This window comes from Heptranchias perlo, chromosome 22, assembly GCF_035084215.1.
Source record: "Heptranchias perlo isolate sHepPer1 chromosome 22, sHepPer1.hap1, whole genome shotgun sequence".
NCBI classification, from domain to species: Eukaryota; Metazoa; Chordata; class Chondrichthyes; order Hexanchiformes; family Hexanchidae; genus Heptranchias; species Heptranchias perlo.
In genome coordinates, this window is record NC_090346.1 from 50,084,337 (window position 1) to 50,110,972 (window position 26,636).

The 26,636-nt window shown below is 46.9% G+C and overlaps 1 protein-coding gene across 2 annotated transcripts in view; it reads left to right on the plus strand.

Annotated features, from left to right (window-relative positions):
- Positions 1-9,219: 9,219 nt before the first annotated feature.
- The window catches only part of rab11fip3 (RAB11 family interacting protein 3 (class II)), a 91,767-nt gene continuing 74,350 nt past the window's right edge, over positions 9,220-26,636 (plus strand). Inside the window, exon 1 of one of the 2 annotated variants that reach the window (XM_068003614.1) lies at positions 9,220-10,096. In XM_068003614.1, the coding sequence (XP_067859715.1) occupies positions 9,485-10,096 (612 nt within the window). In that variant the 5' untranslated portion in view covers positions 9,220-9,484. The remainder of the gene's footprint in view (positions 10,097-26,636) is intronic. The other variant, XM_068003616.1, reaches the window with a different exon arrangement.

The window sequence follows — 26,636 nt, forward strand, 5'->3', positions numbered from 1 at the left end:
CACCAATTCGGGCAGCGAATTCCATACACCCACCACCCTCTGGGTAAAAAAGTTTTTCCTCATGTCTCCTCTAATCCTTCCACCAATCAGCTTAAATCTATGTCCTCTAGTTCTTGAACTCCCCGCTAGGGGAAACAGGTACTTCCTGTCTACTCTATCTGGGCCCCTCATAATTTTGCAAACCTCAATCAAGTCTCCCCTCAGCCTCCTCTGCTCCAAGGAAAACAACCCAGCCTATCCAATCTCTCCTCGTAGCTGCAATTTTCAAGCCCTGGCAACATTCTTCTAAATCTTCTCTGCACTCTCTCCAGAGCAATTACGTCCTTCCTGTAATGTGGTGACCAGAACTGCGCACAATTAACTGGACAAATCAAATTGGGCAGAGCAGCCTTGAGGACGAGTTCATTGAGTGCATCAGGGATGGATTTCTTGAGCAGTATGTAACTGATCCTACAAGGGGGCAGGCAACCTTGGACCTGGTCCTGTGTAATGAGTCAGGATTAATTAATAATGTCCTAGTTAAGGATCCCCTTGGAACGAGCGACCACAACATGGTTGAATTCCATATCCAATTAGAGGGTGAGAAGGTTGATTCTCAAACAAGCGTACTGAGCTTGAATAAAGGAGACTATGATGGTATGAGAGCGGAATTGATTAAAGTGGACTGGGAAAATAGATTAAAGGGTAAGACGGTACATGAGCAGTGGTGTTCATTTAGGGAGTTATTTTACAACTTTCAAAATAAATATATTCCACTGAGGAAAAAAGGGTGTAAAAGAAATGACAGCCACCCGTGGCTAAGTAAAGAAATCAAGGATAGTATCCGACTAAAAACAAGGACATATAAGGTAGCCAAACTTAGTGGGAGGATAGAAGATTGGGAATTCTTCAAAAGACAGCAAAAAGTAACTAAAGGATTGATTAAGAAAGGGAAGTTAGATTATGAAAAGAAATTAGCAAAAAATATAAAAACAGATAGCAAGAGTTTCTATAGTTATATAAAAAGAAAAAGGGTGGCTAAGGCAAACATAGGTCCCTTAGAGGATGAGACCGGGAAATTAATGGTGGGAAACATGGAGATGGCAAAAATGCTGAACAAATATTTTGTTTCAGTCTTTACAGTAGAGGACACTAAGAATATCCCAACACTGGACAAACAGGGGACTCTCGGGGGGGAGGAGCTAAATACGATTAAAATCACTCAAGAGATGGTACTCAGTAAAATAATGGGACTCAAGGCGGATAAATCCCCTGGACCTGATGGCTTCCATCCTAGGGTCTTGAGGGAAGTGGCAGTAGGGATTGTGGATGCTTTGGTGATAGTTTTCCAAAATTCCCTGGACTCAGGAGAGGTCCCGGCAGATTGGAAAACTGCTAATGTAACACCGTTATTTAAAAAGGGTAGTAGGCAGAAGGCTGGAAATTATAGGCCAGTTAGCTTAACATCTGTGGTGGGTAAAATTTTGGAGTCTATTATTAAGGAGACAGTAACGGAACATTTAGATAAGCATAATTTAATAGGACAAAGTCAGCATGGCTTTATGAAGGGGAAGTCATGTCTGACAAATTTGCTTGAGTTCTTCGAGGATATAACGTATAGGGTGGATAAAGGGGAACCAGTGGACGTAGTGTATTTAGACTTCCAGAAGGCATTCGACAAGGTGCCACATAAAAGATTATTACTTAAGATAAAAAATCACGGGATTGGGGGTAATATTCTGTCATGGGTGGAGGATTGGTTATCAAACAGGAAGCAGAGAGTTGGGATAAATGGTTCATTTTCGGACTGGCAACCAGTAACCAGTGGTGTTCCACAGGGGTCGGTGCTGGGTCCCCAACTCTTTACAATCTATATTAACGATTTGGAGGAGGGGACCGAGTGCAACATATCAAAATTTGCAGATGATACAAAGATGGGAGGGAAAGTAGAGAGTGAGGAGGACATAAAAAACCTGCAAGGGGATATAGACAGGCTGGGTGAGTGGGCGGAGATTTGGCAGATGCAATATAATATTGGAAAATGTGAGGTTATGCACTTTGGCAGGAAAAATCAGAGAGCAAGTTATTTTCTTAATGGCGAGAGACTGGAAAGTACTGCAGTACAAAGGGATCTGGGGGTCCTAGTGCAAGAAAATCAAAAAGTTGGTATGCAGGTGCAGCAGGTGATCAAGAAAGCCAACGGAATGTTGGCTTTTATTGCTAGGGGGATAGAATATAAAAACAAGGAGGTATTGCTGCAGTTATATAAGGTATTGGTGAGACCGCACCTGGAATACTGCATACAGTTTTGGTCTCCATACTTAAGAAAAGACATACTTGCTCTCGAGGCAGTACAAAGAAGGTTCACTCGGTTAATCCCGGGGATGAGGGGGCGGACATATGAGGAGAGGTTGAGTAGATTGGGACTCTACTCATTGGAGTTCAGAAGAATGAGAGGCGATCTTATTGAAACATATAAGATTGTGAAGGGTCTTGATCGGGTGGATGCGGTAAGGATGTTCCCAAAGATGGGTGAAACTAGAACTAGGGGGCATAATCTTAGAATAAGGGGCTGCTCTTTCAAAACTGAGATGAGGAGAAACTTCTTCACTCAGAGGGTGGTAGGTCTGTGGAATTTGCTGCCCCAGGAAGCTGTGGAAGCTACATCATTAGATAAATTTAAAACAGAAATAGACAGTTTCCTAGAAGTAAAGGGAATTAGGGGTTATGGGGAGCGGGCAGGAAATTGGACATGAAGCTGAGTTCGGATCGGTCAATGCCCTGTGGGTGGCGGAGAGGGCCCAGGGGCTATGTGGCCGGGTCCTGCTCCGACTTCTTGTGTTCTTTAGATTTGTGGTTGGGATCAGATCAGCCATGATCTTATTGAATGGCGGAGCAGGCTCGAGGGGCCGATTGGCCTACTCCTGCTCCAATTTCTTATGTTCTTATGTTCTAATACTCCAGCTGTGGCCTTATCAGCATTTTATACAGTTCCATCATTACATCCCTGCTTTTGTATTCTATACCTCGGCTAATAATGGAGAGCATTCCGTATGCCTTCTTCACAACCTTATCTACCTCTACTGCCACCTTCTGGGACCTGTGCACATGCACTCCAAGGTCCATCACTTTCTCTACCCATCTCAATACATTCCCATTTACTGTGTATTCCCTTTTACTGTTTGCCCTCCCTAAGTGCATTACCTTACACTTCTCCGGGTTGAACTCCACTTGCCACTTTTCTGCCCACTCCACCAACCCATTGATATCTTCTTGGAGTCTACAGCTATCCTCTTCACGATCAACTACACGGCCAATTTTTGTGTTGTCTGCAAATTTGCCAATCATGCCCCCCACATTCTAGTCCAAATCATTAATATATACCACAAACAGCAAGGACCCAACACTGGGCCCTGTCGCACACCACTGGAAACGGATTTCCATTCGCAGACATCCATTGACTTTTACCCTTTGTTTCCTGTTACTGAGCCAATTTTGCATCCAATTCGCCACATTTCCCTGTATCCCATGGGCTTTTACCTTTCTGACCAGTCTGCTACGTGGGACCTTGTCAAATGCCTTACTAAAATCCGTGTAGATCACATCCACTGCACTACCCTCATCAATCCTCCTTGTCACTTCCTCAAAGAATTCAATCAGATTTGTAAGGCATGACCTTCCCTGAACAAATCCATGCTGACTATCCCTGATTAAACCATGCCTTTCCAAGTGACAGTTTATCCAAGTGACAGTGACAATTGACATGCCTCCAAAATAAAAGGGAAAATGATGGTATGTGGATAGAAGAATCAGAGGGCTGAGAACTGAAGCTGTTGATTGATGTTCACACTAGAGGGCTGAAAAGTGCCAAGGACAAAAATGCTGAGACAATATTTCTGATGCGTGTGCTGAGCTTGGTCAGAGCAGTGTGGAATGCCAAAGATAGAAAGATTGGAATAGGAAGGAGTAATGAAGTGACAAGCCACGGGAAGACAAGGGTTATGGTTGTGGACAGAACATTAATGTTCCACAAAGTGCTCACCTAACTTATACTTGGTCTCCCCAATGTAGAGGAGACCATTATAAGCAGATTGGAAGAGGTATGTGTAAATTGTTGTCTCACACAGAGTTTGGAATCTCATGGGAAGAAGCAAATGGACAGGGTGTTGCACAAAAAAGCAATGCCTCCCAGAGACGTGTGTGTAACTCTATTCCCAGCAGGGGCAATGAGAGGTAAGCTGTGAGAATCGCTCTTCTAACTCAACAAACGAAAGGAGAGGGTAGGCTTTCTCCGATCAAGATGTGGAGATGCCGGTGATGGACTGGGGTTGACAATTGTAAACAATTTTACAACACCAAGTTATAGTCCAGCAATTTTATTTTAAATTCACAAGCTTTCGGAGGCTTCCTCCTTCCTCAGGTAAATGTTCAGGAGCTCCTTGAAGCCTACGCATTTATACATATAGAACAATACATGGTGTTTACAGAATGCCCCTGCAACTGCCCGTTGCCAAGGCAATCACCGTGTTCAGACAGAGAGGTGTCACCTGCAGAACCCCCGAATACACATTCAACAAAAAAACGAACAGGAAAAAAAACAGAGAGAGGCAGAAACATCCGGAAGGCAGAGAAAGCCAGCAAATGACCCATTATATTAAAAACAGATAACATTTGTTCGCTGGTGGGGTAACGTGTAGCGTGACATGAACCCAAGATCCCGGTTGAGGCCGTCCTCATGGGTGCGGAACTTGGCTATCAATTTCTGCTCGACGATTTTGCGTTGTCGTGTGTCTCGAAGGCCGCCTTGGAGTACGCTTACCCGAAGGTCGGTGGATGAATGTCCATGACTGCTGAAGTGTTCCCCGACTGGGAGGGAACCCTCCTGTTTGGCGATTGTTGCGCGGTGTCCGTTCATCCGTTGTCGCAGCGTCTGCATGGTCTCGCCAATGTACCATGCTCTGGGGCATCCTTTCCTGCAACGTATGAGGTAGACAACGTTGGCCGAGTCACAGGAGTATGAACCATGCACCTGGTGGGTGGTGTCCTCTCGTGTGATGGTGGTATCTGTGTCAATGATCTGGCATGTCTTGCAGAGGTTACCGTGGCAGGGTTGTGTGGTGTCGTGGACGCTGTTCTCTTGAAAGCTAGGTAATTTGCTGCGAACGATGGTCTGTTTGAGGTTGGGTGGCTGTTTAAAGGCGAGTAGTGGAGGTGTGGGGATGGCCATAGCGAGGTGTTTGTCCTCATTGATGACATGTTGAAGGCTGCGGAGAACATGGCATAGTTTCTCCGCTCCGGGGAAGTACTGGACGACAAAGGGTACTCTGTTGGTTGCGTCCCGTGTTAGTCTCCTGAGGAGGTCTAAGCGATTTTTTGCTGTGGCCCGTTGGAACTGTCGATCGATGAGTCGAGCGTCATATCCCGTTCTTACTAGGGCGTCTTTCAGCGTCTGTAGGTGTCCATCGCGTTCCTCCTCGTCTGAGCAGACCCTGTGTATTCGCAGGGCCTGTCCATAGGGGATGGCCTCTTTGACGTGGTTAGGGTGGAAGCTGGAAAAGTGGAGCATCGTGAGGTTGTCCGTGGGCTTGCGGTAGAGTGAGGTGCTGAGGTGCCCGTCTTTGATGGAGATTCGTGTGTCCAAGAAAGAAACTGATTCTGAGGAGTAGTCCATGGTGAGCTTGATGGTGGGATGGAACTTGTTGATGTTATCGTGTAGTCTCTTTAGTGATTCCTTGCCATGGGTCCATAGAAAGAAAATGTCGTCGATGTATCTGGTGTATAGTGTTGGTTGGAGGTCTTGTGCAGTGAAGAAGTCCTGCTCGAACTTGTGCATGAAAATGTTGGCGTATTGGGGTGCGAATTTGGTCCCCATGGCTGTTCCGTGTGTTTGGGTAAAGAACTGGTTATCGAAGGTGAAGACATTGTGATCCAGGATGAAGCGGATGAATTTCTCCGATCAAGCCAATGAAAGAAGAGAGCATGTGGACAGCTCCCCTCCCAGCCCAATTAAACCAATGAAAGGAGAGAGGTTTGGCTGTCCTCCGGCACAACCAATGAAGGGAAAAGTTAGACCCCCTTTCTCAACCAATGAAAGGAGGAGAGAGTAGATCATCCACTCTCCTCCCAGCCAAGTCTTGCCCTCCCCAACGAAACCAATGAGAATGAAAGAAAAATATAACCACTCGTTTCTCAACCAAGGAAAGTAGGAGCTTCCCCTCGCCCTCTCCCGAGGGTGGGACCGCTCCAGTTAACCAATTAAAGGAGGAGAGGGTGGCCTAACTCTCATTCCTGCTCTTGACAACCACACCACCCTTCTCAGTGATACTATGGCATTGTTGCAGGTGAATGTTTGGCTACTTTTATCGTAGTTTGTTCTGTTCGTCAGCTCTAGGATTGAGGACGGCGAATCCTTCAACTATGGGCCGAATGGCCTCCCTCCGTGCTGTAACCTTTCTATGATTTCTATCCAGCAGGTGCAGCAAGTGCTGGGACACGTGTAAAAGACGTGTGTGCGAGTTGGTAAATACTTTGACTTTCCCCACTCCCTCCCTGCCTCCCTGATTTCGGATCACTGTTAATCTGTCCATCAGCTCCAACCAAAGGTAAACTTTCGGGGGACCATTCCCTTTGAAATTAACCCCACCAATAGGCGTCTCGCAGCTCTGAGCCCAGGGGGTTAATGCGCGGGGGACTTGGAAGCCCGGACATTGGTCTCTGGAGCTGTGGCCATGAATTGCCTTTAATTTAACGACTTCATTTTCCATATACCGCTGTTGGTAATACAGGAGATGCAGGTAAAGAATGATCTGGGAATGGGTGAGGCTTGGGCGACATGTCTTATGCTGGTATTATACTGGATTTGGAGTGCAACTACATGTCCAATCCCATTACTATTATAAGGAAGAGCAGTGAGGCCTGGGAATGCTGTGATTCTGCACATAGGCGTGCGTGTTGTGCCCATGTGTGCTGGTGACTATTTCCTTTTTCTGCCAATGTGATGTAGGTTCTAGTTGATTTATGGAGCAAAAACCTCAATCGTTTTGTTTTAGAAATTAGTAGCAAAACTGCACACTTAGATTGGCGTATCAGGTGGGATAATTGCAGTACTAGAATGCAACGAAGACTTGGAAATCTAGGCAGGATTTGTCGGTATTCACATTAAATGCACCTGGGAATCTCCATGTTGGGAGAAGATCAGAAGTGGGCAATGTTCAAGGAGTCTGTACTTAGGCATTCTATGCTCCTTGTACCATGTGCACGTTGCATTTTTTTTGGTGGGAGAGTGACTCCTCCCCTCCCCCCTCCCCGTTGCATTTTGTGGTGGGAGAGTGTGCCCCCCCCCCTCTCCACCTCCCGTTGCATTTTGTGGTGGGAGAGTGTGCCCCCCCTCTCCACCTCCCGTTGCATTTTGTGGTGGGAGAGTGTGCCCCCCCTCTCCACCTCCCGTTGCATTTTGTGGTGGGAGAGTGTGCCCCTCCCTCTCCACCTCCCGTTGCATTTTGTGGTGGGAGAGTGTGCCCCCCCTCTCCACCTCCCGTTGCATTTTGTGGTGGGAGAGTGTGCCCCCCCTCTCCACCTCCCGTTGCATTTTGTGGCGGGAGTGTGTGCCCCACCCCGTTGCATTTTTTGGTAGGAGAGTGTGCCCCCCCCCCTCCCCGTTGCATTTTGTGGTGGGGAGTGTGCCCCTCCCCGTTGCATTTTGTGGTGGGGAGTGTGCCCCTCCCCGTTGCATTTTGTGGTGGGGAGTGTGCCTCTTCCCCCCCCCCCCTCCCCGTTGCATTTTGTGGTGGGAGAGTGTGCCCCCCCCGTTACATTTTTTGGTGGGAGAGTGTGCCCCCCCTCCCCTCCCCGTTGCATTTTGTGGTGGGGAGTGTGCCTCTCCCCCCCCCCTCCCCGTTGCATTTTGTGGTGGGGAGTGTGCCTCTCCCCCCCCCCCCCGCCGTTGCATTTTGTGGTGGGGAGTGTGCCCCCCCCCCGTTGCATTTTGTGGTGGGGAGTGTGCCCCCCCCCCCGGTTGCATTTTGTGGTGGGGAGTGTGCCCCCCCCCCGGTTGCATTTTGTGGTGGGGAGTGTGCCCCCCCCCCCGGTTGCATTTTGTGGTGAGAGAGTGTGCCCCCACCCCGTTGCATTTTGTGGTGGGGAGTGTGCCTCTCCCCCCCCCCCCGTTGCATTTTGTGGTGGGGAGTGTGCCTCTCCCCCCCCCCCCCCCCGTTGCATTTTGTGGTGGGGAGTGTGCCTCTCCCCCCCCCCCCCCCCCGTTGCATTTTGTGGTGGGGAGTGTGCCTCTCCCCCCCCCCCCCCGTTGCATTTTGTGGTGGGGAGTGTGCCTCTCCCCCCCCTCCCCGTTGCATTTTGTGGTGGGGAGTGTGCCTCTCCCCCCCCTCCCCGTTGCATTTTGTGGTGGGGAGTGTGCCTCTCCCCCCCCCTCCCCGTTGCATTTTGTGGTGGGGAGTGTGCCTCTCCCCCCCCCTCCCCGTTGCATTTTGTGGTGGGGAGTGTGCCTCTCCCCCCCTCCCCGTTGCATTTTGTGGTGGGGAGTGTGCCTCTCCCCCCCCTCCCCGTTGCATTTTGTGGTGGGGAGTGTGCCTCTCCCCCCCCCCCCCCCCCGTTGCATTTTGTGGTGGGGAGTGTGCCTCTCCCCCCCCGTTGCATTTTGTGGTGGGGAGTGTGCCTCTCCCCCCCTCCCCGTTGCATTTTGTGGTGGGGAGTGTGCCTCTCCCCCCCCTCCCCGTTGCATTTTGTGGTGGGGAGTGTGCCTCTCCCCCCCCTCCCCGTTGCATTTTGTGGTGGGGAGTGTGCCTCTCCCCCCCTCCCCGTTGCATTTTGTGGTGGGGAGTGTGCCTCTCCCCCCCCCCCCCCCCGTTGCATTTTGTGGTGGGGAGTGTGCCTCTCCCCCCCTCCCCGTTGCATTTTGTGGTGGGGAGTGTGCCTCTCCCCCCCCCCCCCCCCCGTTGCATTTTGTGGTGGGGAGTGTGCCTCTCCCCCCCTCCCCGTTGCATTTTGTGGTGGGGAGTGTGCCTCTCCCCCCCTCCCCGTTGCATTTTGTGGTGGGGAGTGTGCCTCTCCCCCCCCCCCTCCCCGTTGCATGTTTTGGTGGGAGTGGGGCGCGCGCTGCAGTGGCCCAGCCGGCCTGGCGGCGGCGCGCATGCTCTGCTGCAGTTGGCGGAAGCGCCGCCGGCCGCGCGCGGTTGCTATGGAGCGTCTCCAGGGCCGCGCGGGCTCGATGGGGGACGGATAACGTCATCGCTGATCGGAATGATGGCGGCGCCGAGCTGCCGGGGAACCGTGTGAGGGAACCGGGGCCGGGGGCAGCGGGAGAGTGCGAGGCCGGAGGGCGAGACAGCGAGTGGGCAGAGTGAAGGGGCCGAGGCCCGGGAGCGGAGAGTGAGGGAGACCGGGGTCTGGGAGTGAGGGCCCAGGCGGAGTGAGAGCCCGCAGACCGCTGCGGGAATGGAGCGGATCGACCCCCAGTGAACGGGGATCGGAGAGCCGACACCAGCTGGGCATGGAGCCTGCCCCGGGGCCGGAGGGGGACGCGACCCCGGGGATAGAGTTACAGCCTCCGGGGCCGGAGGAGGACGCGACCCCGGGGATAGAGTTACAGCCTCCGGGGCCGGAGGGCGACGCGACCCCGGGGATAGAGTTACAGCCTCCGGGGCCGGAGGGGGACGCGACCCCGGGGATAGAGTTACAGCCTCCGGGGCCGGAGGGCGACGCGACCCCGGGGATAGAGTTACAGCCTCCGGGGCCGGAGGAGGACGCGACCCCGGGGATAGAGTTACAGCCTCCGGGGCCGGAGGAGGACGCGACCCCGGGGATAGAGTTACAGCCTCCGGGGCCGGAGGGGGACGCGACCCCGGGGATAGAGTTACAGCCTCCGGGGCCGGAGGGGGACGCGACCCCGGGGATAGAGTTACAGCCTCCGGGGCCGGAGGAGGACGCGACCCCGGGGATAGAGTTACAGCCTCCGGGGCCGGAGGGGGACGCGACCCCGGGGTTTGAGCCGGGGGAGCGGGAAAGGCTGCGGGTGGTGTTCGACATGTTTGACCTGGCAGGGGAAGGGCTGATCCGTCTGGAGGATTTCTGCCAGATCGCCAGCAGCTACGGAGCGGACCAGGTAGGAGAGCAGCAGAGTCACCCGCACTTAACCGGGGGGGGGGCTGGGTCGTGGGCGGTGCAGCACCCCGCTGGGGCTGGGCTGGGAGCGGTGCCAGGAATGTTTGTCCCATTGGCAGATTTGCGAAATGCGGGTAATGTTCAGGAGATCCTTGGAACGGGCATGTGAAACACACCAATTAAACCCGAGTGTGACTTAGTGGTACCTCGGGGGTGCTGTGCCCGTTGGTGGCTGGGGGGCAGCTGTGCCCGGTGGTACCCGGGCTGGCTGGTTTGGCGGGGGGGGGCTGTGCCTGGTGGTACCCGGGCTGGCTGGTTTGGCGGGGGGGGGGGGGGAGCTGTGCCCGGTGGTACCTGGGCTGATTTGGAGGGGTGGCCATCCCCGGTGGTACCCGGGCTGGGGGCCCCCCTGTTTAAGGGTTTAAATTGGTGAAAGACTTAAATTTAAAATAAACTCATTTAGAAAATGTGTTTGATGCAAATTGGTGTCTGTTTCTTGCTTAACCAAAGAGGTTCACACCAAATCTGCAGTCTCCTGCACTGCATGAGTTAAGGGACATGCAGTGGAACGTCTTAATTTATTGAGCTATTTTTCCTGCTTGTCAAAGGAAAACTATTTTATGTCTAATTTATTAATGAACCATCTATTGTTGGAGAGTGAAATGATGGTAATGGAGCAGTGGTGCTTTTCATCTTGACTGATTTTATTTTTGTGTGCAAAGCCTGCATCAGTGTTCCTGTTGTATGACCGTCATCATTTAAATGTAGGTCAATACATAGAGATGAGTTGGATGTTATGGAGAGAGGGAGAAAGGTGCTGGATTATTGTTGTTGTGGTGTCACACGGGAGCCATGGAAGCATAAGGTTGTCCCCAGTCCAACTAGAGAGGGGATATCTTCAATGAGTTTGGACTAATTCAGAAAGGAAAAAGTAAATAACAAAACTAGGAAACTCAAAGTGCACACGTTTAGAGAAGAACTAAAACAGGTTCTGAGGAGCAGCGTACCATATCTGGGCAATTTGAGATGACGGGTGCAGTCTGGTTGGGATACTCAGGTTGACTCCATCAACATTAAATTATGAGACCCCAAGTTTTTGCTAGGCTTATATGGGGTCATTTGGATTGTGGTTGTATCTGTTGCAATCTTATATATGATCTTGGCAAGCAAAGGGGTCTCCTTACTTTGGAGGTTAGAATGTCTCTTAGCTCATGTACCTTGGCTTCTTCAGTGCAGTCTAGTATGTGAAAGGTTGAGATAAGAAGTGTTTCTGGGGAAGCCCATCTTGGTCATTTGGGGCTGTTTTTAGATTTAGCCTTGTAATATAAGACGTCTGCCATGATATTCTGCCCCCCCTTCTCCCCCCAAATAAAAAGCTTGATGTTCAGCACAAGGAGCTCTGCAAGGGAATGAGACATATTGAGTGAGATATTTCCTGTTTATGTATCATTTGATACACTGCCGGTTGAAACTTCTTGTGGACTTTTTTTTTGAAGAACAGCTAAGATAGTCTCACAGCTTGAAACTCGAGCTTGCTAGTAGGGCCCTGTGCTTCCTGAGGAAAGTGTCAGTCACACAGGATGAGATGTGGTGAAGCTTGCAGTTGAATCTGCTAAGCACTGTCTCAAGGTGTTAACTGGCTCCTAGTTGATCTTGCCGCCCTTCGTCTTGCTGTCCTGGAACAGTTTACAAGGTGTTAGTGAGTTCACTGCAGTGGGTGGGAACAGACTCGGAACTTGGCACATTCTTAATAAATGGAAGATCAGTTACTGTGTGTCCCAGTCTTTGAGTTAAGATTTGTTGAATGTAGGGCACATTGTTGGTGGTTTGACAAATTGTTCAAGAGGATAGAGTTCTCATTTTCTATTCTTAAAATGTATTTTTCTTACCTCAGTTCACATTTGAACTCATGGGGACAGAAATAATTAGAGAAACCAGTCCCCAAGAGTAGTGTGCTTAGGGACATATCTTGCATTGATTAAACATTTAAGGATAATATTGCAACCCAGACAAAAGTTCAAACTTGTGTTTTTGTCTGAAGTTATTGTATTTTTGCAATTTAAGCAAACAATGATCATTGTTGGGAGGAGGAACATGATGGCATCTGCAGAAGTGGCTCTGAGCAGAAATGTAAACAGTGATTGAATTGAGAGAAGGGAGCCAGGTATGGACTCAACCATCTTCCATTCTGGAAAACTCTAACCTGGTCTTAAAGCCAGGGGCAGGCTTTCTGATGTAGTCAAACGTGAAAGAAAAAACTACTAACTAGCAAATTCTATAATAATCCTTCTCTTTGAAGTCAAATTTACTGCCCGTTTTAGTAGCAGCTTGTTAATAATCACTGAGGAAGTCCTTTGTTTGCTGAAGACTATTTGAGAGATGTCTCCCTGGATTAAAGTATAAGCTTGTAAGCAGTGTGGATATGGGCAAAACCCTCTGAAATATACAGTCTGTCCAAATGGATGTTACTTGTGAGCATTCCCGAAGCATGTAAACTGGGTGCCTGATTCAGTTCTCGTTATCTAGATCCAATTAAAAAACTTATATTAAACAATCCCATATTACAGATATAAACCCATTTTTTTGGAGTATCTCTGGCTAAACTATAAAGCTTGGATATAATAGAAACTTTAAGGACATTTGGCTGCTTGTAATTGGAGTTACCTTGGCAATCGCTTGAGTGTTTGTGACCTAGTGCACCAATTGCTGTTAGCTTGCCTCAGTAAAACTTTGTCATTCTGAAAGATGATGCCTGAAAGAGCAGTGAAACATTTGAGTTTTTCTTTTTTATTATCTCTTGACTCTTTGTAACCTTCTCCAGCCCTTCTGGTTAAATAAGTAAAAAGAGATAAAGGGGCGAGGCCATGGAGGGATTTTAACACGAGGATGAGAATTTTAAAATTGAGACGTTGGACAGGGAGCCAATGTAGGTCAGTGAGCTCAGACGTGATGGATGAACGGGACTTGGTGCGAGTTAGGATACGGGCAGCAGAGTTTTGGATGAGCTCAAGTTATGGAGGGTGGAAGATGGGTGTCCTGCCAGGAGAGCATTGGAATAGTCGAGTCTGGAGGTAACAAAAGTATGCATGAGGGCTTCAGTAGCAGAAGGGCAGGTGCGGAGATGGGTGATATTATGAAAGTGAAAGTAGGCAGTTTTTGTGATGGATAGGATATGTGGCCGGAAGCATTTCTCAGGGTCAAGTAGGACACCAAGGTTACAAACAGCCTGCGATAGTGGCCATGTTGAAGGCTGCAGGCAGGCCAAGAAGGGGTAATACACCACAGTCATAATCAGAGGAGGTCATTTGTGACTTTGATTAGGGCCGTTTGTTCTGTGGCAGGAACAGAAACCTGATTGGAGAGGTTCAAACTTGGAGTTGCGGGAAAGATGTGCATGGATTTGGAAGGCAACAAAACGTTTAAGGACTTTTTTTGAAATGATCCTGTAGAATATGTTTTTAGCACTCTTCAATAATCCCCAACTAAGAATCTTTAAGAATTTATCTTGAGTACAATATGTACTTGTATCTGTTGTAAGCATGTAGGAATTTGGAGTATGAGGAGGAAGAAGCTTCCTCCAAGCATGCCCCACCCCATAAGTACTGAATGTCTGACTATGGTAAGCTATCCAGAATGGAGTATAAGAGCCCATGTGGTCGAGATTCTCCAGTCAGGGTACCACTCTGTCTGGAATGGCATATCTGTATTACTCTTACAATTGCAGGTACTTCCTTGAGTAGGAACATCAGGACACATCATTGTATAGGGCTCAGCAACAAGCCTGTTTTCATTGGTGCAAAGCAATTGAAGGGGAAGCCTTCATTTGGACAGACTATATTTCGGAGTGTTTTGCCTATATCCACACTCTTACAAGTTTACACTTTCAATCCAAGCCAACTGTCTGATCCCTGAGAGAGGAATGAAGTGTAGAGTTGGGATGTGTCTGAGAGCACAGAAGGTTGGGAAAACCTGTAGCAGCAGATGATTGATTAGCTTGGTGAGCTGCCAGCCCAGTCTGGAACTCCTCTTTCTTCTCTTTCCTTCCTCCCCCCACCCACCCACCCACCCACCCCAGAAGAAAACACAGCCACCAAGACCAGGAGAAAGTGATGGGACGTCATCAACTTCATAGATAATTCCAAGGATAATTGAGATCAACCTCTCAACAAAGTGGAAGTGAAGTTAAGGTGAACCTCAGTGCTCGATATTGAGGTTGATATCAATTCCACGAGTCAGTTCGGGAGAATAATTGTACCAACGTACCTCTTCTGATTGGGCTGTCCTGGTGTTCCCTAGGGAAATGGGCTATGGATAAAAGATGAGCCTCAAGAGTTTGCTCAGTTCACCTGATAACCAGGGATAGTGCCAAGTGTTCCATAAAAAGAAGTTCTGCTGAAAGGTAGCCAGAGCCTGGAGTGCATCATTCAAACACCCTGAAGTTGAAAATCTAGTTACTTGGGCCTTTTCAAAGGCTATGCTCACATCAGGTGACAGGCTGGTGAAAGCACTGACCCACAATTTGTTTTCAATACATTAGACTGTTGAAGTAATTCTCAATCTGAATTTTAACTAGAGGATTTCGAGAAGGTCCATTTATTAAACTACTGAAAAGCTTTAAATCCCGAATAGATAAAAATAGTTGAATTTTTAAGTTTCTCGTTGAGCTGTTACACTGGTGTCATGAGTTGAATTACCGGTTGTTGCCATGGTCTTGGACTTATGACATCGTTCAGAGGACCAGTTAATGAGGTAGTCATGAAGATTTTGGTGATGGGTTTTGGTGAGGGACCTAGTTGCTGTGTGAAATGCCTTCATTGCAAGCTTGAAGAGCAACATGGAAATGCCTGTCTTGCATTTTGTAACTTTATTGTGAAATGCTGTATATTGGATGTAAGTTTTGGAGCTATTTGATAATACGGTAAGTATTTTTGAAAAGGTAATTGGAAAGTGTAAAATGAAATTCTTTGTAATAAAGGTATGACGGCATGTTGGAAGGGCTCAGGAGGCAGCTGTCCTGCGCCGATGTGGCTTCAACCCAGTCCTCAGCTGCACTGGCCCATAATCACCAGGCTCTGAGAGAGCTGATGTTGCTTCGCAATGTTCAGCTGTTTTAGGGCTTGCTGATTGCCAGCGAGTGATGTTTTCCTGGGCAGTTCCAGTTGGCTCCAAAGTTACAGTCCCCATTAAAACAAATGCAGCTGCTCGTGGATGCAGAGGATCTCTACTTTGGAAAGCAGGTGGCCTGAAATGGCAGGAGGCAATTGAAGAAAAAGTTCTCTCTAAACTTCGCTTCCCTCTTTGGAGTATCTTAATCTACAATGCTCCTTTTTCTATAGAGCGGTATTGAAAAGTAAGGAGCCAGATAACCAAAAACCCACTCAACAGGGCTTCCCAGTAAGCCAGACAGTGCGGGAGGGCCCTCTAGTAATCAGTTTTCTGCAAAAGGCGAGATGACTACAACGGTAATAAATAGCAGGGGGCAAATGAAAGGCATGGTAACTGAGGTAATGAGATGCTCTGGTTCTCTTATTCAGCTTAAGCCCTGGGCAGCCAGGGTTCCACTACTTCTTTGTGACATAAAAATCAACCTGACAAGCTTTCAGGGGGAGAGCTTAAATATTAATAAATTGGATGGCCAGCTTTGGAATATTCTTAAATCCACTCGAGGGTCAACAGTGATGTTGCTCCTGGTAACGGATGAGCTGTCTTATAATGACAGGAGTGTATACATTGTATAACAATGTATTATGCAGCTGCTGAGGTGGAGCTGTGTTTAAGTTGGCCTGCCCCTTTTAAGACCACAAAGTCTCATTGATCTCATATTGTGTTTACCTAAAGCAATGTATTCAGGAGAAATTAGCCAATTGAAAAGTTAATGTAAATTGGTGCCCCAGGTCAAGGGGGGAAAACAGCATGAGAAGGAATGCTTTTTGTCTCATATATCTATAAATAAAGAAGTATTAATAATAACTTAGACTACTGATGATGAATAAGGATTCTGCTACTTTGGGACTAGACAATAGGAAATGGGTCAGTGCTGATGAGTTGAGTAGCATCACATGCCATGTGCTTTTAGTATGAATGGGATGCTGCCAGGGCTCCCTACTGCCCCATGTGGATGAAGGGCATAGTGTTGCACAGGTATCCATTGCCAATATGGGCACAGGATGTTGCAGACAGACATGTGGCATACATAAGTTAATGCAGTTCAAAAAGGAATTTGTTGTCTGAAGTGCTTTGAGATGTTTTGACATAAGGTGCTATATAAATAGTTTTATTAGTCAGGTTTACAGCAGTCTGATATGAGTGATGAAATACAAACAGGCCCGTTCAGATCTTGGACTGGTTAGTGCCAAAGTAGAGATGTATCAGCCAGTAATAAGCTGGTGTCTGCCCTGCTGCACCAGACACAGTGACAGCTTGGCACAGAAGGAGTGTGCGGTATCAGCAGAGAGGGACAGAATGGTGCAGCTCCAGTCAGAGCAGCCAAACAAAAGCTGGTTACCAAATTCTCGTGTGCTGTGCACTATACCAAGTATGGTCAGGTGCAGTGCAATTTTAGTGTTTAGCGAGGGGATATTTGAAATTTCATGCAAGTGACTGGATGTTGTTGCTCAGCACAGTGCTGTAGAAATTCACCAAGTCCTCCCACAGTGAAACTTGCTGCAGATAAATTGCTGCAAAAAGCCCGCAGCGCTAAAGGGATGATATGCTCATTGTTACAGTGCAGGCATTTTACAGCGCCAGCTTATCTCCATAACTAGTCATAGGATTATTCACTCCGACAAGTATCGGCCTAATTTGAAGTCCATCTTTAGGCACTGACAGTGATACAGTGGCTGTCTCCCTGATTAGCCAAAGAATGCATTCGAAGTCGGCCAGCTCTATTCCTGCAGTGTGTACCTTTCACTTAAAAACTGTCTTCAGCACATTTGGCCACTGACGCTGTCTGAAATATTACATGGAAATTATGACTTGGGGAGGATTGTGGATGATTTCAGAACAGACCGGTGGATACTACAGCATGTGGCAATACCTTCCAATTAAAAAAATAGACATTTTCTCAATTTGAGTGTTCATATGTCCTGAGAGTGGGATGACCCGTTTCCAGACCTATACCAATATTGGTCTAAATCCAGCTGCAAGGAGGTGCATGAGAGCAGCCCAAGGATGACTTGAGATCGACCATTCCTTACCAATCCACACAATACAACTGAGCTTGGTACGTGAGAGCATGTTCTCATTTCTGTGTCACAGAGCATGGAGACTCCGAACCCACTGCCTTCTCATGGTTTATATTCACAGGATGAAGGGTTGTGCAAGAAGTCGCCATATGGCTAGAACGATTTCGACACATTATCTTCAAGAAAGCAGTCTGGCCCTCCCACCCATTCTACCGCATTGAAGAAGCTGTGGGGAGAGTTGCTGGTTAAATTCTTTCCCCTGGCCCCCTTTTTGCAAAGCCAACTTTGAGGCTGTTGGTGCCTGGAAGATCTGATTTAATTTCAGCAAGGGCATATGGCCTGAGTTTAAATGTTCAATGTTCCAAATTGCTGGTCGCTGCTCTCTGGACTCGCTTCCAAGGCCGCTCCACCCTGCAACCTCGCTCCTCTTTCAAAACCCTCCCTTAAAACCCCATCTGTGCTTTCAGTCTCGCTGACCCCAAACCTGTTGGCGTCTCACACTCAACCCCAACCTCTCTTCCCCCATATAAAGTATTCGGACAGTGTGCATGAGGATTGTGTGTAAGTGGGGGAGGTGGGTGCGTGAAATCCCCTTCCCCTTGCCAGTCCCAGTGGAGAGATGTTTGGGGTCAGGTGCGGACACACAGTTCAAGCACTTTCAGCATTTGCTGCTTGGCCACTGGCCTGCATCAGAATAATATTTAGCGCCTTTCGAAGCGCTGTGCTTCTGGAAATGTGGTGAGCGTCGTGTCGGCGAATTGCACAGGAGCCCGGAGATGAACGATAGCGGAGTGCTCAAGGAGCCTGCTGTTCACACCCAAACCGTCGGCAGTTCTTTGTTCATTGGGTGCTACCTACGCTGCTTTCGTTTTTCGCATCGCGGAGGGCTGCGAGTGTGTTTCAGTAAACACTTTAAAAGAATCTGAAGATGGATTGTGTGTATTGACCACCTGGATTAAAATACAGTTGAGAGGAGTGTTTGTGTCTCGAACCGCTGTTTGCGGGGGTTCCCATTTGTACTGCTGCCTTGGCTGCGGTTCTGAAGCAATCCAGCATGAAGTGTGTGAAGTAACCGGACTAGTTTGACTGGTCCTGTTCGAAGAGACTGCCCTTCAAAAGAAACCCCGCTGAAATATCTCTCTGAATATCAGATTACACTGGTTCTCTTCTCGACCATTTCTTTTAACTCTCAAAATTATTGGCAATCTCACCATAGCAATTCCGTTAAAATATTTTCAATTATCTTTTTTTTTCTTTCTCCCTCCCTCCTTTTCCCAAAGACATTTGATTTCTTACAAGAGTACAGCTCGCACCTGACTGCCATATCCTGGTGACTGATGGTCAGTGGCAGCAAACTCTTTGATTGGCGAGAAAGGGGGAGAGAGAGAGTGCAGCTGACCCCAGTCCTGTCCCCATTAATATCCCCACATGTACTTCACTATGGCCTGCTGGCTAGCAAATTGGAGTGTGGCATTCCCTCCCCCGCTGCTTCTCCCCTTCTTAACTCAGGGCGTTGAGAATCCCTACTGGCCTGACTAGATCAGCTAACTATGCACAGACTGGGGATTGAATCTGGAACCATCCTGATACAGTATGTATGGTTCAGCTATTCACTGGATAATCACAGCACCTTTAATGTCCATCATTGTGCGGCTGGGAATTAGGGTCGCAAACTCTGGAGGTGTCCCTGGAGGTTTCATCACATCTTTACCAAGGAAGATTTTTAAAAAATTATTCGTTCATGGGATGTGGGCGTCGCTGGCAAGGCCAGCATTTATTGCCCATCCCTAATTGCCCTTGAGAAGGTGGTGGTGAGCCGCCTTCTTGAACCGCTGCAGTCCGTGTGGTGAAGGTTCTCCCACAGTGCTGTTAGGAAGGGAGTTCCAGGATTTTGACCCAGCGACGATGAAGGAACGGTGATATATTTCCAAGTCGGGATGGTGTGTGACTTGGAGGGGAACGTGCAGGTGGTGGTGTTCCCATGTGCCTGCTGCCCTTGTCCTTCTAGGTGGTAGAGGTCGCGGGTTTGGCAGGTGCTGTCGAAGAAGCCTTGGCGAGTTGCTGCAGTGCATCCTGTGGGTGGTACACACAGCAGCCACAGTATGCCGGTGGTGAAGGGAGTGAATGTTTAAGGTGGTGAATGGGGTGCCAGTCAAGTGGGCTGCTTTGTCCTGGATGGTGTCGAGCTTCTTGAATGTTGGAGCTGCACCCATCCAGGCAAGTGGAGAGTATTCCATCACACTCTAGACTTTTGCCTTATAGATGGTGGAAAGGCTTTGGGGAGTCAGGAGGTGAGTCACTCGCAGCAGAATACCCAGCCTCTGACCTGCTGCCAGTGTCTCGGTAAAGGAAGATATGGTTAAGATACTGGATGGGCTAAAAATTGAGAGAGGTACTAGAAAGGCTAGCTGTACTTAAAATAGATAGTCACCTGATCCGGATGGGATACACCCTAGGATGCTGAGGGAAATAAGGGGGGAAATTGCAGAGGTACTGGCTGTAATCTTCCAGACATCCTTAGATACAGGGATGGTGCCAGAGGACTGGAGAATTGCAAATGTTGCACCCTTGTTCAAAAAAGGGTGTAAGGATAAACCCAGCAACTATAGGCCAGTCAGTTTAACCTCGGTCGTGGGGTAACTTTAGGAAACAATAATCCAGGACAGAATTATGTCACTTGTACGAGTGTGGATTGGTTATGGAAAGTCAGCACAAATTTGTTAAAGGCAAATCGTGTTTAACCAACTTGATAGAGTTTTTTGATGAGGGTAGATGAGGGCATTGTAGTTGATGTGGTGTATATATAGATTTTGATAAAATGCCACATGGTGGACTTGCTATTAAGATTGCGGCCCATGGAATAAAGGGGGCAGTAGCAACATGGATACAGAATTGGCTAAGTGACAGGAAACAGAGAGTAGTGGTGAATGGTTGTTTTTCGGACTGGAGGGAGATGTACAGTGGTGTTCCCCAGGGGTTGGTGCTGGGACCACTGCTTTTCTTGATATATATTAATGACTTGGACTTAGGTGTACAGGGCACAATTTCAAAATTTGCAGATGACACAAAACTTGGAAGGGTAGTGAACAGTGAGGAGGATAGTGATAGACTTCCAGAGGATATAGACAGGCTGGTGGCATGGGTGGACACGTGACAGATGAAATTTAACAGAGAAAAATGCGAGGTGATGCATTTTGTTAGGAAAAATGAGAGGCAATATAAACTAAAGGCCACAATTCTAAAAGGGGTACAGGAACAAAAAGATCTGGGGGTATAATGTGCACAAATCGTTGAAGGTGGCAGGGTAGGTTGAGAATGCGATTTTAAAAAAAAGCATACGTTGTCCTGGGCTTTATAAATAGAGGCATAGAGTACAAAAGCAAGGCAGTCATGATGAACCTTTATAAAACATTGGTTCGGCCACAACTGGAGTATTGTGTCTAGTTCTGGGCACCACACTTTAGGAAAGATGTGAAGGCCTTAGAGAGGGTGCAGAGGAGATTTACTAGAATAATTCCAGGGATGAGGGAGTTAAATTACGTGGATAGACTGGAGAAGCTGGGATTGTTCTCCTTGGAACAGAGACGGTTAAGAGGAGATTTGATAGAGATATTCAAAATCATGAAGGGTCTGGACAGAGTGGATAGAGAGAAACTGTTCCCATTGACGGAAGGGTCAAGAACCAGAGGACATAGATTTAAAGTGATTGTTTCTTTTGCCAAAGGTGACATGAGGAAAAACTTTTTTACACAGCGAGTGGTTAGGATCTGGAATGCAGTGCCCGAGGGGGTGGTGGAGGCAGATTCAATCATGGCCTTCAAAAGGGAACTGGATAAGTACTTGAAACGAAAAACGTGCAGGGCTACAGGGATAGGGCAGGGCAGTGGGACTAGCTGGATTGCTCGTGCGTAGAGCCGGCGCAAACTCGTTGGGCCGAATGGCTCTTTCTGTGCTGTAGCTTTCTATGACCCCTCGTCTCCTAGTCAAACAGCCTTTATTACCATCTCCAATATTTTTGTAACTAATAAACAAAATTGTTCAAAGAAAGTGTGTGTGAGAAAAGGGTGGTTTGTACCATAGAGCATAAAGTGAGAGCCATCGTACAGTGAAGTATGCGCCTCTGAGAAACCCTGGGGATGCTTCTGCAATCTGAAGAACACTGTGAAAGTGGGGCGAATCTTCACATGAATGCACCATGGTTGCAGAAGAATGACTTATAAAAACAGAAAATGCTGGTAATACTCGGAAGGCCCATCAGACCCTACAAAAGGAAAGGACTGGTCTGAAACGTGAATGTGGCAGTCACCTATTTTTAGATGCTGACAGACCTGCTGTGTCCTTCCAACATTTTCTATTTTGACCTAGATTTCCAATATTTGTACTTGTTTTTAAATACCAGTTAAGTTGTTAACAACTAAATCATTTTTACAGTTGTGAAGTAGTTTCCAAAAGCGTATTCCCATCTGTTGAAATGCTACTTTACAAGGTTTTGCAGTGAATTTGTAATCTGTTCACTTCCATTTCTTGGATCTGGATTTGAGTCTAGCCTATAGAGCGATTGAAAGTCTCTTCCTGTTGTGAGGGTCATATCTAGCTGCTTTTATAGTTTTGATTCAGATTCTAAAGTCCACAAGTGGCACCCGGTGTTCTACTGTTAAATCCATTTTCACAGATCCAGAGTTCCCGAAATGTGAATTAAGAGCAGTAAAAAAAAAACAGCTCCTGAAATGGCTTTGGGGTGTTGTAACCAAGTTTCTAGTGAATACAGTATCAAATTGACCATGTCAAATCATCTATCTTTTATTATATTTCAAAGTAAACTTTTTATTCATAAAATTTGTGAAGATACATACCATGCAATTTCAAGTCACACTTCAAAATACATTATAGGTCATACGGTACAGTTCAACGGTCCCAGTACAAGCAATACGGTTACACACCATACATTGTACATACAGTTCATGGCACCCTGGGGTGCCTCATTGCATTACAGTCGTTACAGATACAGTACATTTCGTTACATTCATTTATCATTTTACATTCTGCCTGAAAGGGGTTTCTCCCTGATTCCAGCCCCTCTGTATACGGTGGTTGAAGGGCTCTAAACGGTGGCCTTTCCCCATAAAGCCTTTGTGTAGGCTGCACCTCGCTTCAGTGCTTGTCTCAACATGTACTCCTGTACCTTGGAGTGTGCCAGTCGGCAACACTCTGTCGTGGACAGCTCCTTCAGCTGGAAGACTAGCCTGTTTCGGGCGGACCAAAGGGCCTCCTTCACCGAGTTGATGGTCTTCCAGCCGCAGGTGATATGTCTCGGTATGCATCCCGGGGAACAGCCTGTAGAGCACAGCGTCCTGTGTTACCGAACTGTTTGGGATGAACTGGGACAGATACTAACGCATCTCTCTCCACACCTATCTTTGGTCTGTGCTTAGATTTGCTGATCTTGGCTGAGGTAGAGCTAGAGGTGCATCTGATTGCCTCAATGCCTATTTCATTCAGGGGTTGGATGATGGTGAGGGAGGATTCTCGCTCCTCTTTGCCGTCCAGTGACTCCTGGTGAAAGTGTGCGGGTTAGTGTTTGTTCGTTGGGTTTGGCTGTATCCGTGTCTGTCCTAGGATGATGACACTAGCTGCTAAAAATATATTTTTTTAATCCCACTTACTGACCTGAATATTCCTCTTGCTGATCACAATGTATGAATTTAAAAAAAAAAGTCTGCTTTTGAAAATCCCCTGTGGCAAGTTATTGTTGTGCAGCAATAGAAAGCAGAGGTGATGCTAAATTAACCAGGCTCTCTGGAGACTGATTGAGGCTGACCAGCGTTCCTCTACTGTTCAGTCTGTTTTTAAATTTGAAGTTTCTCATTATATGAAATGTTGCTGATGACACTTCTAATTGGCTAAGTGACTGATGACCAGCAGATCATTGACCTCGATTGGCAGTGACCTTCAGTGTCTCATGAGCTGCATGCAGCTTTGCTCTTGCTGGCCTGTGCCCTTTTTCCCTCTCCTATGGATTCAGTGGAGCATGACTTTGGAACTGGCAGCATTCCTTCCATTCTGACTCAGCTAAGCTAACTACATGTGGATTAGCTGCAGTGTAAACTGGTTTGCTTTTGGCCCAGACGTGCTCCAATGTTGCATGGCAGGGTCTGCAGGTGGGTTTTGAGCAGTGGACTGGCCTGGAGCAGATGGGGGAGATGCATCTGCAGTGTCACAAGCATGGGCCTTCTGCAGCAGCCAAGATGCCAGATGCCATTGGTTGGAGTGGAGGGGCCACTAGGGGTTTATGGAGCAGGGAGATAATTATAGTTGATGACTAGGAGAGAAGAACGTGGGAGAGAGTGGTGTAGGTTTCAGGAATAGGTGGCTGGAAACAATAAATCAGAGGTCACAGTGGCGAGTTACATACCTTCCATGATATGACTGTGGTTGCAGTGGGTGTGTTGCTGCGTGCCCTATTGTGCTATATATGAAACTTGTGGCTTTTTCTATGCAGTTTAATTTTCTGGCTCTTAACCTTTGGCCTGCCCCTGGGCTGGATTCCTTTGACTGTTTAAAATATGGGCTAGGGAATGACAAGCGGATAAAACCAAATTACATCTATAGGAACAGGCAACATAAGATCCTTTTTTTCCCCCCTCCCCCGGGTCATTCCATTGTTAAGTGGCTGATGTCATGAGGAAAACAAGCAGACATGATCAGGATTGGGAACTTGCTGCATGATGTCTGGGATCAAGGATTGTATTTAAAATATGTGGGTAAATGTTCTGATTTTACAGTTAAGCCCAATTATTATATTCTGAAGAGCAGGATCACAGCACATCCTTAGTCACCTGCATTGTACAGATGGCTGTATTAAGTTCCATGGGGGAGGAGTCACAGGATGCAGCCAAGGTTACAGAGTGTCACTCTTTAACATCAGACATTGTGAACTATTTAAATATTTTATTTTAAATTTGTTTTGCTGATTAAACCTGAGGTGGTGTGATTGTGAACATTGTTCATATTTGACCCGAAAAGCCAAGATGTGTTTTGCTTGCTACTGATCTCACCTGATTTTTCTTTTAATCCAATTTAAAGAACAAATAAAATCTGAAGGCCTATTTTTAACCATGCAGTCTTTAGGTCAAAATGAACAGGTTGCTAACCAAACAGACTTCTATTTGTTGGTGACCTGCTTTAGAGTCCAGCTGATCTGTGCAGGGGCCTTCTCTTCATTGTGGATTTCTTAGTTGCATCCAGGAAGCTTCCCACTTGGTGCTAAAATAACAGCAACCTCTTCAGGGTGTGAGGTCCTGGCTGTCCTATACTGTTTATTTGATATTGAATAGAGGCCTTTAGCTGAGCTAGTTGAAGATTCACGTGACAGCTATTGACTAAAAATTTAGTTGAACTCCTGATGAGATCCAGATTCAGTTAAATTGTCTGGAAAATCGAACCATGTGAAAGACCAGACCATGCCTTGTTAGGATTTATGTTTCCATTTGTGCAAACTGAGACCAATTTGAGCCCGAGTTTGCTGTGAATCTTTTCTTCATTCTGTTACTCATCTACTTTTGGCATGCGGACTTGCATTTCTGTATGACTGCACTCGGAGACTGACGAGGTGACAGGTTTTCTTTGTTCTGTGGTGCACTGGTGTTTGCTTCAGATAAGCTACCAAATCTAAATTCCAGTGTACCAAACCCCTTGCACTCAGTGTGTGAGATTCTGTGGGACCAGACCACTCCCATTCATGCCCAGCATGCAGAATTTGTTTTCTAAACATGGTGCTCTTTTTCTGTGCGTCGATACACTAAGTAAAACCATTGCCAAGTATCACTGAGATGCCAATAAATTTTGGATATCTAAGCACTTTAGTGTGTAGAATGTTGGGCAGTGTTATTCAGATTGAATTGCTGACTAAATGCCTGTGGTTCAAAGATTAGCAGGTGACTTTTTCAGCCGTTTGTAGAAATCCTGATCTGAGCGTGAGTACAGTCTGATTCTGGTAAAGGATGGGCAATCAGGATGGGGAGTACACTAGAGGCAGTGATTCTGGTTGATTGTTTGAGAGTTGGGAGTGTGGTATGGTTTCTATCTCTAGTTCTTAGGGCAATGTAAAGAAAGTAGGACCATTTCAGTTTCATTCTTTATTTCATTCTGATTTATCTTCACTTTATAAATTTTCTAATATCCCTCCTCTGCTTGAATCTTAAAATATATTGTTTTGTGAGTCATTGGGTCTGGCCTTTGATATTAACCTGCTTTAGCATCTCTTTAAATTTGCTTACCTATTCAGTACATTCTTTGCATTTCATTTCTGTTTTCTCATCCTTTAATTCTTCATTGCGATTCTTGTGGCATTTAATTAGGTTTCGTGAAATCGGGTTGGATCATCTTCTGATCGTCCAATCTGATCACCGTACAGTCACTGATTTTTCAAGTATTCCTCTATGTCTCAAATTTGTGTCATCTTAGGTTTGATCCTTAAACACTGAATCTTTCCTGATCCCTGCTGTATTGTGTGCTTTAAGCAGTCCTGAATCCATTCTGTAAGCTGAATTGCCTCGTTTGAAAGTCCCTACCCTCATTGAGCGTAATTATAGGGTAATTAAGTCCCCTGCTGAATTAATGCCTTTTTTATTTAAGTAATTCTGCACCAAGTTTTGACAATAAGTTGTAGTGGGGGAGAAAGGCAGGAAGGAAGTTTGATCCATTCACTTTGTGGAACTAACTTTTGCTCGTTTAAGGGGTCCCCAATAAAGCAGGACATTTTACACCAGAGTTGTTGGGAAATAAGTCATTTACTTTGACTCCCTGATGTAGCCATGTGGGACAGAACTTGATGATTGCAGAATCTGTGCTGGAGCTTCTATTTTTTTTATCATAAAAGTAACCAGCAAATTGAGTTTGTTAAATGGTTCTGTGTTGCAAAGAAACGCTAAAGTGTAATTTCCAGCTAGAGATTCTACATTTTGTCCAATTAACCACAAGAGCAGGCTGCTTTCAATTGCTTTTCTGGCTTGGCACATTCCTGTCTGCATCCCAGAAATTGCAGCTGAATTGTGTATTTGGTGGGGCTGGTTGTGGTGGGGGGAGGAGGACCTGTTGGCTGCTTGGTTGGGTCGTTATTGGGTTCCCAAGGGGTGATTGTGCTGAACAGTATAACCAGCATTTTATTGTGCACCTGGATTTGGTTGTGCTGGTTTTGTTATATAATTAGAGTTAAGCTGACTGTAATGACAAGCTGAGGTTTTATTGTACCGCTATCCAGGAATTGTCAGGCTTCTGTGAGTTGCCTACGTGGCTTACATTAACCCTTGGATTTCTGGAAACTTTGTAGTGCTTTTGAATTCTGCAATTTAAAAAAAA